This window comes from Dermochelys coriacea, chromosome 4 (genome assembly GCF_009764565.3).
Source record: "Dermochelys coriacea isolate rDerCor1 chromosome 4, rDerCor1.pri.v4, whole genome shotgun sequence".
Classification (NCBI taxonomy): Eukaryota; Metazoa; Chordata; order Testudines; family Dermochelyidae; genus Dermochelys; species Dermochelys coriacea.
This window is the reverse complement of record NC_050071.1, coordinates 13,936,003-13,952,542: the sequence shown is the minus strand read 5'-3', so window position 1 is coordinate 13,952,542 and position 16,540 is coordinate 13,936,003. Positions and strand designations below refer to the sequence as shown.

The following is a 16,540-nucleotide window of genomic DNA, read 5'->3' as shown; positions in this document are numbered from 1 at the left end:
GAGAGGGTCTGAGCATGTAAACCTGCTAGAAAAAGCCTCCTGTTCCTCTTTGCTTTTCCCCCCAGACTAGATTCCTCTGGTGGTATTACTGGGCACCCCAAACTGTGCTTTAATAGGGATTTGGGGACCTAGGCTCCAGTTCTGCTCCCTTGGAAATAAAAGGGAAAACTCCCACGGACTTCACAGAAGTAGTGTAGGGCTTCTAGTGAGTGATGTGGAGGTAACCTAATGAGCGTGGGCTTGTTGCATGCCTTCTGGGACTGTCTTGTTTATTGAAACCAAATTTGTGCCTTCTTCTAACCCCGCTTTATTGGGCATAGTATTCTGGGTGGGTTTTTTACACCCTCTGAGAGCACGCGCCCCCCTCTGGTTGTGTAGAACCAGCTATGGGAACAGTTATTCCTACATTTTTAAAGCACTACACCAGCTTTTGCCCATGAGACTTGCAGTAAAGTCCACTTGAATCCCCCTGGGCGGGGGGGACCACTCTCTGAGCCCAGGTGGGCAGAGCCAGGCTGTGCCCACCCCTCCCACCGGAAGTTAAGAGGCAGAACCAGAACTATAAAGGGCAGGTGCTTGACCTCAGTTGGGCGTCAGCTGCTGGAGGAGACGGACACCTTCTGCCCACTCCTTAGGCTGGAGACTGAAGAGGAGCCCTGCCGAGCTGAGGGCTGGCCAGAGCTGCCAGTCAACCAAGGAGTCACTGGAACTGCTGCTGGCCATCTACCTTGGAGAAACGGTCAACACCCACAGATCCAGGTACACCCCGAGGGGAGGAAGTGGCCCAGCAACAGCCAACTCCAATGCTGCCTGAAACCTGGTTGGTGTGTTGTGGCTAGGATCCCTGCTGACCCAGTGCCCTCTGCCACTGTTAGGGCCCTGGGCTGGGACCCAGTAGAACAGGGTGGGCCTGGGTCTCTCTTCTCCCCCACCCCGCCCCGCCACTCCACCCCTGGGGTGGCAGCCTGCCCCTTTAGGCAAAGAGGCCTGCATTTATCGGCTGTCCCACCAGAGCCAGGAAGCCCGACTATTTGGTGCTCTGCATCTGAGCCCCTGAACCTTTACTGCTCTGCCCTGCCTGAGAGCTGGAGCACACAGACTGCTTACAGCCTGAAAGCCAGAGCCCCTTCAAACTGTGAGTCTGCTCCCCCCAGAGTCTCACACCAGACTTCGCTAATTCACTGACCATGGGCAGCACCCACTGGCTTCCCACTGACCCAGAGGAGGTGACCACCGCTAATCCACTACACTCTGGAAGTCTGTGGCAGAGCAGGGAATTGAACTCAGGTGTCTCAAGTCCTAGGCTAGTGCCCTAACCACTGGACTGTCCGTCCTCAGTCTCATTCGGTGTCACTCCCAGGCACACCCAAAACTCCCACTCTCTTAAAGGCTTTACTCTGATATTTTACCACTAGGAATTTGCTGACAGTCAGAAAGGACCACAGTGGATGCTAAGCCCTGCCCTGAGACAAGGAATATTGAACTTGTGTAACCCTGACCCTAACAGGTGACTGAAGTCCGGAAATAAAGTTCAGTCTCTTCCCTGTACTCTTGTGTGTCACAAAGCTCCTACATGCTTAATACACTGACATTAGCAAAAGCCCAGAATCTCACAACAAGATGCTCCAAGTTCCTGTGTCCACATTTTAGCCCCCAAATAAGTGGTCTGGCTTTCAGAAGTACTGCGTACCCAGAAAGTCACTGACGTCAAGAGTGCTTTCTCCTTAACCATGTCAGTACACTATAGAAATATTTTATCTTGAAGGCTTTCTTCCTCCTTTGTGTTTTTATTTCTTAATTAATCTATCTTATTTCATAAGCTGGAAAAAATAAAATTTGATATGTATGCCATTTAATGTCAGGCTGTGATATAAATTGGCTCAAAAGGATATTTTAATCTTCTGTGGCCTCTTATTTTGTTAATCAAATGTGGGTGCTATAAAGATTGTTGTCTTGTCAGTAGGGAAGGTGTTTTGGACTTGAATTGGCAGCCCTGATGACAAGCCCTGTTTGGGTTTCTGTTTGAAGGCACTCATGCTGTACAGACCTAATATGCCAGCCACACAGTAAGATCCTGCAATTTACAACATGCAGGTGCACCTCTGTGCCATACATGAACTGCAGGATTAGGGTCTAAACTGGCTCACAGTGGCCCTTTCATACAGTGTGTTGAGCACTTTGAATATTCCCACTGATGTAGGATGGATCTTGATATGGTAAAGCAATGGAGCTTCATTGCATCTTTGAAATTCCTTGATGAAAGTATAAGCATCTAATCAATACATCACGATGAGTTTGCTTGTAACTATAATTAAGGCTACAATTTAGTCATGGGTATATTTAGTAAAAGTCATGGACAGGTCATGGGTAATAAACAAAAATTCACGGCCAGTGACCTGTCCTTGACTTATACTAAAAATACCCCTGACTAAACCCCATGTGGCTGTCCCTGGGGCCACTTGAGCAGCTGGCCGCAGAGCCAGCTGCTTGGGGCGGCCCTGGGATCAGCCACACTGGCCGCTGCAGAAATCATGGAGGTCGTGGAAAGTCCGTGACTTCTGCAACCTCCATAACAGACATGGAGCCCTAACTATAGTCAGTTATTTAGTGCAAATTCTTCTTCTTCACCTTGAAGATTGGAGGAAAACCAGTACAGACCAGATTCTTCCTTTTAATGCCATTTACATCTGACACACAGATAGTTGCAGAAAAATCTATTTAATTATTTCAATCTTGCTAACAAAGCTGAAATCATGGGTACATAGCTCTTGCTCTATTTTGTTACAACACGAAATATGCCAGGGTTTCTCAGAATAGCCTAGAAATGTGCAACCAATTTTTATAATAGGGAGGAATGTATCAGCCTTCTCAAGGGTAATGCTGCACACAGTTTATGGACTTTCATACATGACTGCCTAGAGAAAACACAAGGTATGATGCACTCAAATGTGATGAACAGTGCAACACAATATCAGCCTCTTTGATGGGCGAGAATTCCTTCTACAAACAAGAGAAAGGAGTCTGCTGTAGAAGACTGGAAGGAAGACCTAACTAGGGCCCCATTTTTGCAATCAGATCGTGCAAGCCCAAAGGCCGCCAGTGTACCTCTGAATGCAGAATCAGGACCTAGACCATTTAGTTATTTCTTTAAACTGAAAGAAATAAATGGTTCTCCACAGTGTTAGATGAATTGGAGACAGCATGAATAATTGTCAGCATGGAAACACAGAGCAGTGAAATATCACTGGGCAGTAGCTCAATCTCAAATATATAGTGAAAGAATAATTTACCATTCCTGTAACACATGATATTTTGGCACCATTTAAAAATACTCAAGAGCAGCAGCATCTTCAGTCTTCTCTAAATATGCTGAGATACACTGAGAATGTGATTTTCAAAGCCACATAAGGGATTAATAGAAACTGGGTATCCAAATCCCATAGGCATCTTTGAAAGCCCCGTCCTGAATGGCCTCCTTCTCAATAACGGCACTGATTTCTATTATGCTTCCAGGTGGAAGTATAACAATATGGTCTTGTGTTACTTAAAGTTTGTGCAAAGGATTATTTTAGATAATTTAAGTGGGGGGTTTCCAAAAGAACACAAACAAGGTGCCATCTCAAATTGCACACTGATATTTTATGTGCAGTGGCGTTATCTCTCGGGGCTAAAAGGTATTGTAGTAACCAAAAAGACCATGACACTGGAGAAGTTGCTTTGGAAAACATAATTGTGGAAATCTGAATCCAGACACTGGCATGGCATTTGGATTTCACTGTTTCTACATACAGAGAGAAGAACAAATCCAGTCTTTGTTACTAGGGCAAAACTCCCACTGACTTTAATGAAAGCCTTGTCTGAGGCAGGACTGAATGAAAACTGTCCAAGCCAGATCCCCCACTGGGGTAAGTTAGTGTAGCTCCCATGATTTCAAGGCAGTTACATTGATTTATACCAGCTGAGGATCTGCCCCACAATATAGGATTTTTCCCACCATGCATAATTGGCTTAACTATTCCGTTATATTTATAACCACCATTTGCTATAGAAGGAAGGCATTACTTTTCATGTAGCTAACACATTAACTGTGAGGAGCTGATATTTCAGACCCTGTCTTTCTTACCATGCTAATATAAATGTGTTTTGGTCTGTGGGGGCAGATTACAGTATAACCAGGCACTCTAACAGCAGTGGTTTAATCTAATTAGCGTAGCAGGATTCTGGAGTCAAGGCTGCTTGGATGGTGTTGGTCTCCCCGCCGTAGAAAAATGGGAAGGTCGTGGTGTAGCACTTGTTCCTGTCATAGGTGTAGCAGGTATCGGAACTGCTGCAGTTGTTGCTCTGCTCAGCAGTAACTACCCGGTCACCTACCTCCACTTCTGTGGGATCACATTTTTTGCAGCTGGAAGACAGATAGGATGGAATGCCTGTTAGGCTGTAGTCACTGAAAGAGGCCACCGCACGGGAGAGGGCTCAAGTCCTCATTGCTACTTTGGCAGTCACACATCAGTCGGGCTTTGCTGTCTCTTTAGGCTCTGGAGCAGCCAGGCCCTATCCTGATTTAGGAGCAAATGGCTCAATTCTCTGGCACCAGGGCCAGCCCCCAAATCTTCAAAAATGATGAGTCAGGTCCCCAAAATGATGAGCTTAGTTAACAATAACATGGGTTTATTTTTATTTGTTTTTCAGTTTTTGAGCCTTCAGTGTGCAGTTGGGTCACTCTTTCAAGCTTTTCTCTGCAACCATGAGGGCTAGAAACTCACTTTCATCTTTAATGAAAACTGGGATTCTCCTCTGATCACAGGACTCCAGGAGCTGGGACTTTACTTAAAACACCAAATATTTCAAGACTCAGGATAAAATCCTGAGTTAGAGCTGCAGAGAATTTGACCCAACATCTTACATTTACATTGAATCTCACACACATTGGAGTCAGCCGCAGCCTGAGCAGGCTCTTTGCAGAGGTGAGATCCCTGCCAGTTTAATCACTGTCTATGCTAGAAGTCAAGGTCTTGCTTTTGCCCCATGATCTCACATGGGAATTGGATTTTAATGTATTGGTGCTATGTGCATCATGGCACTATTTTAAAAAAATGACCTTTTATGAAGGGATTTGTTTAGTTTCTACACCTAAATTTAACATGGTAAATGCTGAATTTCCTCGCCATAGGAAGGACAGGCTTGTTGTTAAGTCACTGGAGTGGAGGTTGGGGATTCTGTTCCCAAGCTCTGTAGCCGAATTCCTGTGACTTTGGACAAGCCATGAAACTTCTCCCTCAATTCCCATATCTGTCTAATGGGATGTGGTGAGGATTAATTCATTGATGTTTGGACAGAGTGATGGAAGGGCAAAGTGTTCTGAAATTAATGCAGTAAAGAAAATTACTCACAGCTCAGATAGCCGGTAAACAAAGGTGGTTCTCACTGGTGAGGTGGGATCAGAGATGTTCTGTCTGCTCATCAGGGGGACTCTAAGGGGAAAAAAAAAAAGAACAGGACTATCAAGTGACCACAAATTAATGAATTCTGCAAGCTCCACAATGTGTCATGATTATTCTGATTCACAGAATCCAAGTTCTTATCTTGTTCTGTGTTCAGATATTTTCATCTTTTCCCCTTCCACTCCCCATGAAGTTTCAGATACTTAATCTGTAGAACGGATATGTGTTATACCTGACTGAGCCTTCAAATACCCTTAAGAGCAACAGGGTCTTTCTTGCATCATTGCCAGACACCACCATGGAAAGACTGGAGAGTGTCAAAGCATTGCACCATGTTAGGCCACTGATGAGTAATGGAACAATTTCCACAAGTGCCACTTGCCACAAATGATGCTTTAAATAATGACATCATGGCACTGATGTTCCTCTTGCCCTCTATTGAGCTAGTGGAAACCAGGACACAACACTTATGAGACTAGCTCACTTTCAGGTGAAGTGAGCTCTTCCTGAACTCCCGTGGCTCCAGTGCTGTCCTCCTTACTCGGACAAAACATCCCTCACTCAGTGGGAGTAAAGAGTGCAGAATTAGGCCCTCTGAGCAGACAATTAATTAGCTGATTGCATCATGGGAGTTTGGCATTCCCTGAAAAATCAGGCATTGGCCTCTCCCAGGGACAAACTCTCAGATTTTCTGGACCAGGAGTCCACTCTGGAATGGCAATCCTATGTTTTGTGCCAGCCAGTGTCCCTAATTATCAGGACAGGAGAAAGGCTACTCTTGTCTCCTTCAGTGTATCTTACAAAGCTACTGTCAACCCTTCAGAAACATTTCTGAGCTGTGTTTTGGACTGATGGAAAAAGCACCATGCAGCTGGAATTCAGCAACATGTAGTGTGACTTGGGTCATTTTCCACTAGTCTACGGTACTATACACTCCAGGCCATTAGAGCACTAGATGGGTGTCAATGAAATCCTAATTACTTACACTATAACATGAAAACCAGGACATAACAAAACCTTCTCATGTCCCATAACTAATATGCTGAAATGAGACATAGAAATGGAACCTGTGGGCTGTGTCACCTCATCTTTACCTACTTCAAATCAGGCATTGTTTGCCACTTACATGAGTCGTATGTTTCTCACCAGGACTTCTTCCTCAGGGTTGTCTTTAGAAGGGACAAACCTTGAGGTCACCCTTGCACATTTACACTTGTTATCAACTAGGACGTGCTCTTCTGCCTCCTCATCCTCATAACCTGGGAACACAGGATGGGTTTTAAAAGGAGAGAAAAACAAGAGAAAAGAAAATTCTTGCCAGTTCCTGGAATTAATTTACTGTATTTTTTGGACATCTTATCAACCGCTCAGTAATGTCCAATGTGGTTCTCATCTAACATCTGTTCAGTCATTGCAGGCCCTCCTGCAAAACTGAATCCCTCACTGCTCAGCCCCAAAGTCAGTGTCGTCTCCTTTCACCACTTACTGAAACAGCTGGGTCTGAAAGGGGGAGGCAGTAGGGAATGAAGCCAGAAATGATGCATAGCTGGAGAGGGTCTGAGAGACAAAAGGTGCAGGTTTCCTGTTAAACAGGAGCGCAGAACCTGTGCCAATACCCCAACTTTAGCCAAGGGAGATGTTCTGCTGCATGCCAGGCAGCTGAAGGGTTGTCTATTGCTCCTTACACAGAATACGAAGGAACCACAATGGATCGAGTATGGTCGAAATACCTGTGTATCCTAAACATAAATAACATGGAAAGCCTAGCCTCATATACATACTGGCTTCTGAAACAGAAGACCACGAGGGCCAACAGAGGGCTCACAAGCTATTTAAAGGGAAACCACTACCCCACTTCTGTACGTTGGCACCAACACAGAGCTCTGCCATCCCAAAGCTGGCTGGAGCATGAGCAGTAACAATCCCACCAGCATTCCAGCCTCTCCTCAGGGTGGTGGGGTCCGCCCAACACTGGGCAACTTCAGCAGCACTGTCTGAATCAGTCCTAACTTCATAGTTACTCCTCCAAAGCAGAGGGAGAACACAATGGTCAGCTGGGAGTTCCCACCGGCAATTCTGAAACCCTTCAGCTAAAGTTTGGACATTTTTATAGCTCCTAAGAAGTGATTTTGTCTTTACAAGGCCAAATTCACCCATAGCAGAAACAGATCCATAGACTCTGCTCGCAATGTACCTGGTGACGATAGCAGGGTTTGACCTGCCAACACTCAGGGCCAGTTCTCCAAAGGTAGAAACCAACTTCAGTGCAATAAAACCCCTTGGGCGCCTGATTGTGCATGTGCCACCAGAACTGCAAACTTGTGTGCAGACTGGCGAATACAGCTGCAAATAACTAGCCAGGTCCCAGACCACTGGAGCATTCACCGGGTTTGAAAGAGGAGTCTGGCCGTTAAGGCTGGAGCCACTTGGTAAGAATCAGCCTCAGGATCCCTTCCCACTCCTAGTTTGTTTGGGATCAGGCAGGAAAAAGAAAAGATTAAGACTGGCTGTGGAGGGGAGGGAAAGCCACTCCAAAAACAAGGACCCAGCATTAACTGTGGACCAGCTGGGAGGGTTTGAGCCAATGAACGGAGGTGGGTGGCAGAGGGAATAAGAGTCAGACTGAGATGGGGAGAGAGAAAAGAAAGAGCTGAGCAGGAGCAGCAGCACCCTGAGCTGGGGAGAGACTGAACCTGACCTAGGAGCTGCTTGGAGGAGAGCTGCCAGCTGCTGCTGCCTGCCAAAGGCGATCTTTACTGACGTACAGCATGGAGTTAGCAGAGCTGAGATCACAGGGCAAGACACTAGACACACCCGTTTGAGCTCACAATCCGTGGCAGCCTCAGAGTGCACGGCGGACAGGTTTGACTGACCCAAGAGGAGTGGTGCAGGACGAGAGGGGTGCAGCTGTGTAACTCCTACCAGAGAACCTGACCTGGGTCTGCTCCTGGGTTAGATACACGTGTTGTTAACCTGGTGCTTGTGCCGGGGTTGACTCCCAGCCTCCTAGGAGGGAGGTTTGTTGCTGTCTGCAGCGGCACATGGCTGGAACTAGGGACCCCGCCCCCAACTCTGGGAATCCCCCATCTCACAGAGTGTGCTTCCTAGCTGAAGCAGACAGACTTCAGATGTGCTAGTTCAGCTTGAGCTCACGGATTATAAATAGCAGAGTGATGGCCACAGCAGCATTGCTGGCAGCTTGGGCCAGCCACCCAACTATGTATCCGGTGGGCTGGGCAGGTTTGTACTCAGCTGGCTAGCCCGTGCAACCCCTGGTCACCCTGCTATTTTGTAGTGTACTAGCTTGAGCACAACTAGCACACGTCTGTCTGTCTGTTTGAGCTGGGAAGCAGCTGCAGTGTAGACATACCCCTTAGGCCCCACTTAAGTTAAGCCCCTATTATTTCATGGGACTCAAAAGTTCCATAGTCCTGAAGTGGCCCTGTGAATACCGGAGAATTGCATTCTTTGAGTCACCAAAGAGCTGGCTTTCTGTGGGGTCTTTTGCACACACCGTTTTACACTTGAGTACACCTGCTGCATGAACATTTTTTGTGCCCTGTCACTGGCTCCCACAAGTGAAGAATTCTATGAGTGGCATGTGCAGGGGATTGTACTCAGTGTGTGAGTGCAAACTTAGAGGCAGCATCTGATTTCAGATGCTAAGAGTTGCCCAGGATTCAGAGCTTCCCATTCCTGTACATTCCAAAGACTTTCCCTTCTTAACTGCCCTCTGGTGCTGTTTTAATTCTGACTGAAGCCTCTGCAAGGCCATTCCTCACGAGAAATAAAGGCACTGTTATCTAGTGAATAGGGCAGTTCCCTGGGACTCAAGAGTCCCTGCGGTTCTGTTCTTGGGTCTGCCACTGACCTGCTGTGTAATCTTGAGAAAGTCACTTCACCTCTATATGCCTTAGTTACCATCCCCACCCCTGCGCAGTCTATTTAAGCAGGAAGCTCTTTGGGGCAGGTATTGTAGAGACACACAGTGAGAGACAGCACCTAGTGCAATGGAGCCCCACCCTACTTAGGGACCTGTAGGCACTAATGTAATGCAAAGAATGTAGCTAGAGTATAATTCTGTTTACACTGTACTCTTCTGATTCCATAGTACTTTCATAACCCCTTACTACAGGCCCAAAATACAGAACTCATAATCGTATTTGACATATAACTATGATTCAGGTTTCATTGCCCTTATCCTTCTCTGCTCTCTGCCCCCTCCACAATCTAGGTAACTGATGAAACAAGAATCCTGCCCTCTGAAAGAATAGAGCCTTCTTGTGTCTCTGCTCAGTGATTCTTGATCTCTTTTCAGATTTCACCTCTATAGCCTTTTCTTCTTCCTCTCCATCTCCCTCTGCCGTTTTGTAACTGTATTATGTATTGCGTATTATAACTGTATTATGTATGTAACTGTTCTCCCCAAGGGTTTGATCTAAAGGCCATTGAAGTCAGTAGACTCCCACTAGCTTAGCCAGGCTTTGGATCAGGCCCTAATTCTGTAACTGTATTATTCAGAGCAAATCATTAGTGGATGTTTAAGAAGACATGCTCTAAAGACTATTACGGTACACTAAAAATAATGGGCCAGATTCATCCCTGTGGTGTAACTCCATTGACTTCACTAATAATAATAATAATTAATAATTAATAATTGTAATTCTATGTAATAATAATTGTTCTATAATTTTTGTAAAATTTAATACATCTTATAAATCACAAAAGTGAAAATACACCATCATCCCTGGCACTTCAGCTATATAATAATGTCTGCATGTCCCAGTGGAGGAACAAAGACTCCTTAGGAAAAGCAAAGCTTAGCAGTGGTTAAACAGGGTGTTGGGAGAGCTGCTTATAAATGCCTGGAGGTTGGATAAATCTATTCTGCATGTGGCTTAGTGTAAAATGGATTTTCATGAGAAATGTCTCTCTTAACATTGGGTTGTCATGTAAAATGCCATGATATATGGATGTGGCATTCAATGAAATCAATAAATAATCATCTGCCGCATATTAAAGAAGCAAAGAAATTGCAAAATGGCTGCTCACGCACTGCTGAAATTTAAACCGTTTCCATTATTAAAGCAAGAATAAATCCAATTAGACACAAAATGGATTCATTTAAAAACAAATGGGCCAAATTATGCTCCCAGAGAGGCACTTAGCTCACATAGACTTCACTGTGACTTGCACACACATTAGAGGCGGTAATAATTCCAATGAGAAGAAGCAAGTTCAGCTCTCGGTTGACCTGGTGCATATTTGACAATCGACCACTGTCACCGATTACTGTACACTCCTGCAGCCAAATTCTGCACTCAGCTACATCTCTATGAAATCAATGCTTTTAAAGAAATTATAAATTAATGCAAAATGTAGCCCTTAATGTTAGCAAGATTAGAGAAAGTGCAGGATGTAATGGACCCTGGGGGTGTACTGTTCCAATTAACAGCAGAATAGAATACAGAGAAGAATTTGACCCAAGTTACACCATTGCATAAAAAAGTCACATCAAAATAGTCAGTATATACTACCTGTCAACCATTTTTACTATTCTTTATGGACAAGATTCTTATGTCACTTAGACAAGTGTAACCCAGGAATATCTCTATTTAAATCAGCAGCGTTACGTGATGTAAAACTACAGTGAGATCAGAATCCAGCCCCATTGTAACAGGCAGATACACTCAGAAAGAAGTATTTAGAAGCCTTTAATTCTAGTTAGGCGAAGTCAGCCTTGTGAGCTTCCCAAGTATGAGGAAGAGAAAACACCTGCACCTTCAGTTCATTGATGCAGAACCTCTGATTAAAACAGGGGTTCTCAAACTGGGGGTTCTGCCTCCTCAGGGGGTTGTGAGAGTATTACATGGTGGGGGGTCGTGGGCTGTCAGCCTCCACCCCAAACTCCGCTTCATGGCCAGCATTTATAATAGTGTTAAATATAAAAAAAAAGTTTTTAATTTATAAGGGGAATTGCACTCGGAGGCTTGATGTGTGAAAGGGGTCACCAGTACAAAAGTCTGAGAACCACACAGCTAACATTAAGACATTACTGAGTAGCTAGCGATCACTCCCTTAGCACTGCAATAGGGATTTTTCAAAACACCACTCTTTGGGTGCAGAGACAGACCAAGGCCCCAAGTCAAGTCCAGTGCAGATTGATTTCAGTGGGTGTTGAGTCCGGACCTAGCAGAAAGAGGCTTGACTTGCCTGCCTATTAAGATCACTGATAACAGGTGACTGTGCAGCACAGCTACCCAAATGCAAGTTTATAGTTAAGCATCATTTATAATGGTCTTCATTTCATTTCACACCTACCTGCCACAAGAGCAGCCCCCAAGAAAACTGCCAGGACTCCCCACAGTAACAAAGAGGTCTTCATCCTGCCTTCCCTTCTTTTGAAGAACTTGAGTTTAGAGGAGTGTCATCTGCCTATAAGGGTATGTGCAAATGATAGAGCTAGTTGTTTCCTAAAATAACAGCCCAGAGTGCTAGCTCTCGAACACCGTTGTAAGATGTGGTTGGGGGTGTTGAAACCAGACACTGCAATTGGTTTAATGCTCAAGTGAAGATTTGGTTCTTTCAAAGATCTACTGATGGGTAGAATTATTGCAGCACTTTTAACTTGGTTTGCTGCCAAGCAAGCAGTAGGACAGCAAAGGATCCCAAAGGGGCACCAAATTATGCTGGCACTAGGGTCAGGATGGATCATGTTCATTCCTAGACCAGTGATATGTTTACAGGCAGTTATGCAGAGGGCTGCAAGTGGGGGGTTGCGGGGGAGAGTGATTTCCAGATTGACAGTAGAGCACCACTGTTGCTTCTAGTCCTGAGATGTCCTGAGAAATCTGACTTTAAAATCACATGTTCGGGCTACTATTATTTGTATTGTAGTAGCAGCTGGAGGATTCAGGCTCAGAGCCCCATTGTACCAGGCACCATACAGATACATAGGAAGAGCCAGTCCCTGCCCCAGAGAGTTTATAATCTAAATAAAGGATGAAGGATAAACAGAAGTGAAGTGACAGAACTGGAAATAGAACTCAGGTTTCCTGAATCCCAACCTGGTGCTTTATCTACTACAGAGCACTGCCTCCCTGCTTAGGCAAGCTAAGAGATGATTAGGCAGTAGTAGTTGTACCTTTCCTTGCCTGTTAATGTCTGCATTGGCAGATTCCCTTCTGATGCCCCCACAGGATACCAATGCACTTCAGTTACGGGATGTATATCCCATGATCAACCCAGTGACAGGGGTGTCATTTCAATGGGTGACTTTATCATGACAGTGTCCATCTCCTCTCCAGCACCCCCATTCCACAGAGAACAGAGGCACAAGGAGACTAAGTGACTTGTCCAACCTCATTTCACTCATAGGTCTCAGAGCATCTTACAAAAGAGGTGGTAAAAATTATTCCCCCACCTCCACTTTACAGAGGGTAAAAATGAGGCACAGCAAAGCAAATTAATAATAGAGCCATGAACAGACCACCATCAAATCTCTTCACTCCCGTTTGAGGCTGTACCCACTAGACCTTGCTGCCAGGGAGATCTAGATTTAAAGTGTTTGTGTGTGGAATGTGTCTTGGACACATAGTGCCCTCGGTAAGATAACTACTCACATGCTCTCTTCCCTCACTCCACATCTTACTAACTGTGATCCAGATCCTGCACCTATTAGAGTCAATAGGAGTTTTGTCATCGACTGTAAGAGGGGCAGGATTGAACACAGATGCATCTTGGGACATTGGCACAATGCAAAGAGCATTTGTACTGGATTAACAAGTATCTTAATGCAAGGCTTCCCCGACGGGGGGGAGGGGACGGGCAGATGTCAATCACAACTTCCATCATCATTTCATTTTGTCGCAATTCTTTTGGCTTAATCCCGCTGTGTCTCAGATCTGTGCAGCCCCCAGTCCAGTCAGTGGGGCTGCCTATCTGTAAAAGCAGAAGTTGCTCTTCTGTCTCTTCTTCTGTATACCAAGATATCTAGAAAACATTTCCAGCTAGATGTGATATGGCGCTTTCTTATGCTATTGCTGTTGGATTCCTGCTGAGCTCCACCTTTAGCACAGGTTTAAAAATAAGTTTGAGTTAACCATGAGGGAGTTTCTGGTCTCCAACTGCTATTTGTTTTGGTCAGCAGTTCGATAATCCAAAGATAGGTTTAAAGAAAAAAAACCCGAAAGTAGCAGAAAGCAAAATATGCAAAGAAGGCTGATTCTGGCCAGCTCTGCCTATGCAGGAGGGTTTAATTAAAAAAAAAATCAAAGATCAACATCCGTGAATATTTTAGAACTATGTAGTCTCCAAGGGCAAAATTAGGTGCTGATTTACATCCTGGGTGATCCTGTTGAGTTCAGTAGGCAGCACCCCTGGAAATCAGGCCACTTATTTTTAGGAGCCAAAAGATGGATTTAGGACACTAAGTTTAGGCACCCTTGCAAATTACGTTCTTGAGAGCCCAATCTTGACTGTGCACATACCCTCTCCCCTCCTCCCCTGCACACTCAGATTGGACCCTTATTTTGGGATTAGACTGCTTCATCTGCATGCCAGGCACTTTGCTTTTTATGTATTTACTGGTATCCGAACAGCTTTGCTTCTGAAGTGAGGCAGGCGATTATAGGAGATTCTCAGCTTTAATTTTTTTAAAAATTGAAGTTTCCAGCCTTCAGCCTTCAGGGTTGCAGCAAAAATCTTTAAAATGTGAGCCCTAAAGGATCATGAAGCAAAAAGGCAAAGAAAATGAACCCAAACTTTATTGATTTATTTTTTTAAAAAACCCTCAAGATTTTGGAAGCCTGACTCACGATTTTTGAGTTCCTGGGATTCGCAGCATTGCAATGTGGACCATATAGAGCCTGATTTTGATCCCACTAAAGTTACACTGTGAAATCCAGGCCCCTGCTCATTGACCCATCCTGATCATGGAAGTCAATAAGAGTTTTGCCATTGATGTCACTGGTGCCAGACTTCACCCCCTGGTTTGCCTCCGACTTCAGTGACAGAAGGCTCAAGCTCTCAGCTTTTTTTGCTTGAAAGCCTATAGGGCCTTGGTTCTATGCACGCTGTAAGAAGAAGTCCCCAGGCCCACACACAGCCGCATGGGACCCACACTGATCATGGCACTGGCATGGGCATGGTGAAAGCAGGGGCTGTTCAGCAGCTGTTCCTCCACCCCACCCTGTGTGTAAGTGGGCAGGAGGGGGTGGTTTGGAGAGAGGTCGGAGCCATGGCTCCATGCCCCTCGATGTGCCAGCCAGTGAGCTGGCCTGGCGCAAGAGAGGAAATAAGCAATACCTCAGTTCATGGTGCTGCCACCTCCTCCCCACTCCAAGCAAGAGGACCCCATTGCAACTGCACCCCCGGGATGCTTGCCAACCCTTACTCGAGATGGTGAGCATGTGCAAAAAGGACGGTAACAGAAACTGTTTTGCAACCTTAACTACTAGCATCCACTATCGTTATTAGACGTAAGAAGATGATGGGAACATTTAGCTTGTGGCAAAGTGGGGTGTAAATCTGCCCCACTTTAGCCTGCCATGCATTAACTGTCTGTGCGGACCCCGCTGCCACGCACTGCAATTCATTAGTGTACGTTGATCTACCTCACTTTGAAACAGGGCTACATCAAAATCCATTCAGGAAGTATCAGCGCATGTCAGTAGGTCCACACAGACAGACAGTCAGTGGCAGCTAGTGTGGGTTAGATTTACACCCCTGTTTACAGTCCATTAAATGTTTGTGTAGACAAGTGCTGGAGTGAAGGCTGGAGTGTCAACGTGAATTTTCAGCCTTAAATCTTTATTACTGAATCTTTCTTGCCATCTCAGTCAACTTTAATGTTAGTTTGACAGGTCTCTTGTTTTTCCCCCTGTGGTTAAATATTTGTATTAATAAGAAAAGCTGCACCTGTTCCGTGGTTTGGTTTTTAAACAAACTAGCACCTGCGCTTGTTTCACATAGAACAAGCTGGGTATGGTATATGTCAGCTTAACTTATCAGATCAGCGTTTCTGAATGCATCAGACATAATTTACTATGACTCATTCTGCCGTGTCTCTCTGCATTTGTTAATGACAGAATTACTTCAGGTTTCAGAGTAGCAGCCGTGTTAGTCTGTATTCGCAAAAAGAAAAGGAGGACTTGTGGCACCTTAGAGACTAACAAATTTATTTGAGCATAAGCTTTCGTGAGCTACAGCTCACTTCATCGGCTGCATCTGATGAAGTGAGCTGTAGCTCACGAAAGCTTATTCTCAAATAAATTTGTTAGTCTCTAAGGTGCCACAAGTCCTCCTTTTCTTTTTGAGAATTACTTCAGTCAATTTGTGTTTGATTTTCTGCCCTTCCCCTTTTGAAAGGGTGGGAGAATAGATTAGGTGCATCTCGTGACTGAGAGTAGAAACTGTAAAACGAAACATTCATGTAGACAAGAAGGCAAATAAAGATGGCTTAAAAATTGCACAAGCGAAGGGCCACGTCCTCCATTGGTGTTAATCAGCATAGCTGCAAAGACTTCAATGGAGCTATGCCAGTTTACACCCACTGAAGATCTGGTCCTGAATAGCTAGTCCCAAAACAGAATTTGTTCAAACAGTATAGCTAAAGTACCTACTGAAGGAGTGTGGACACTACCCCTGGAACGCCACTTTAGGCCCATTGCTGTATCCAGTTACGCCAGATTTTAGACACTGTTGTATTTTGTAAATTACATAATACAAACAATGGGCCTAATTTGGCATAACTGCTGAAGTTAGTTATTCTATGTATTACTCTTAGCATATGCGCAATGTACTTCAGATGGCTCGTGACCAGGATTCATCATCACTGAATTTGGTCCACTGGTTGGTTCATTAGCTTTCCCGGCATCGGCTGGGTACTGAGAGGGAGTGCGACATGAATGCGCCACTTTAGGCCCATTGCTGTATCCAGTTACGCCAGATTTTAGACACTGTTGTATTATGTAAATTACATAATACAAACAATGGGCCTAATTTGGCATAACTGCTGAAGTTAGTTATTCTATGTATTACTCTTAGCATATGCGCAATGTACTTCAGATGGCTTGTGACCAGGATTCATTATCACTGAA

The 16,540-nt window shown here is 44.9% G+C and overlaps 1 protein-coding gene across 1 annotated transcript; it reads right to left on the bottom strand.

The window, feature by feature from the left end:
* Positions 1 to 2,699: 2,699 nt before the first annotated feature.
* Positions 2,700 to 12,034, bottom strand: JCHAIN (joining chain of multimeric IgA and IgM). Its single transcript, XM_038399607.2, has 4 exons — positions 11,763 to 12,034; positions 6,568 to 6,700; positions 5,391 to 5,471; positions 2,700 to 4,402 (listed from the first exon to the last, which is right to left on the bottom strand). The coding sequence occupies exons 1-4, from the start codon at positions 11,824 to 11,826 to the stop codon at positions 4,201 to 4,203; spliced, it is 480 nt and encodes a 159-aa protein (XP_038255535.1). The 5' UTR covers positions 11,827 to 12,034; the 3' UTR covers positions 2,700 to 4,200.
* Between the last annotated feature and the right edge of the window lie 4,506 nt (positions 12,035 to 16,540).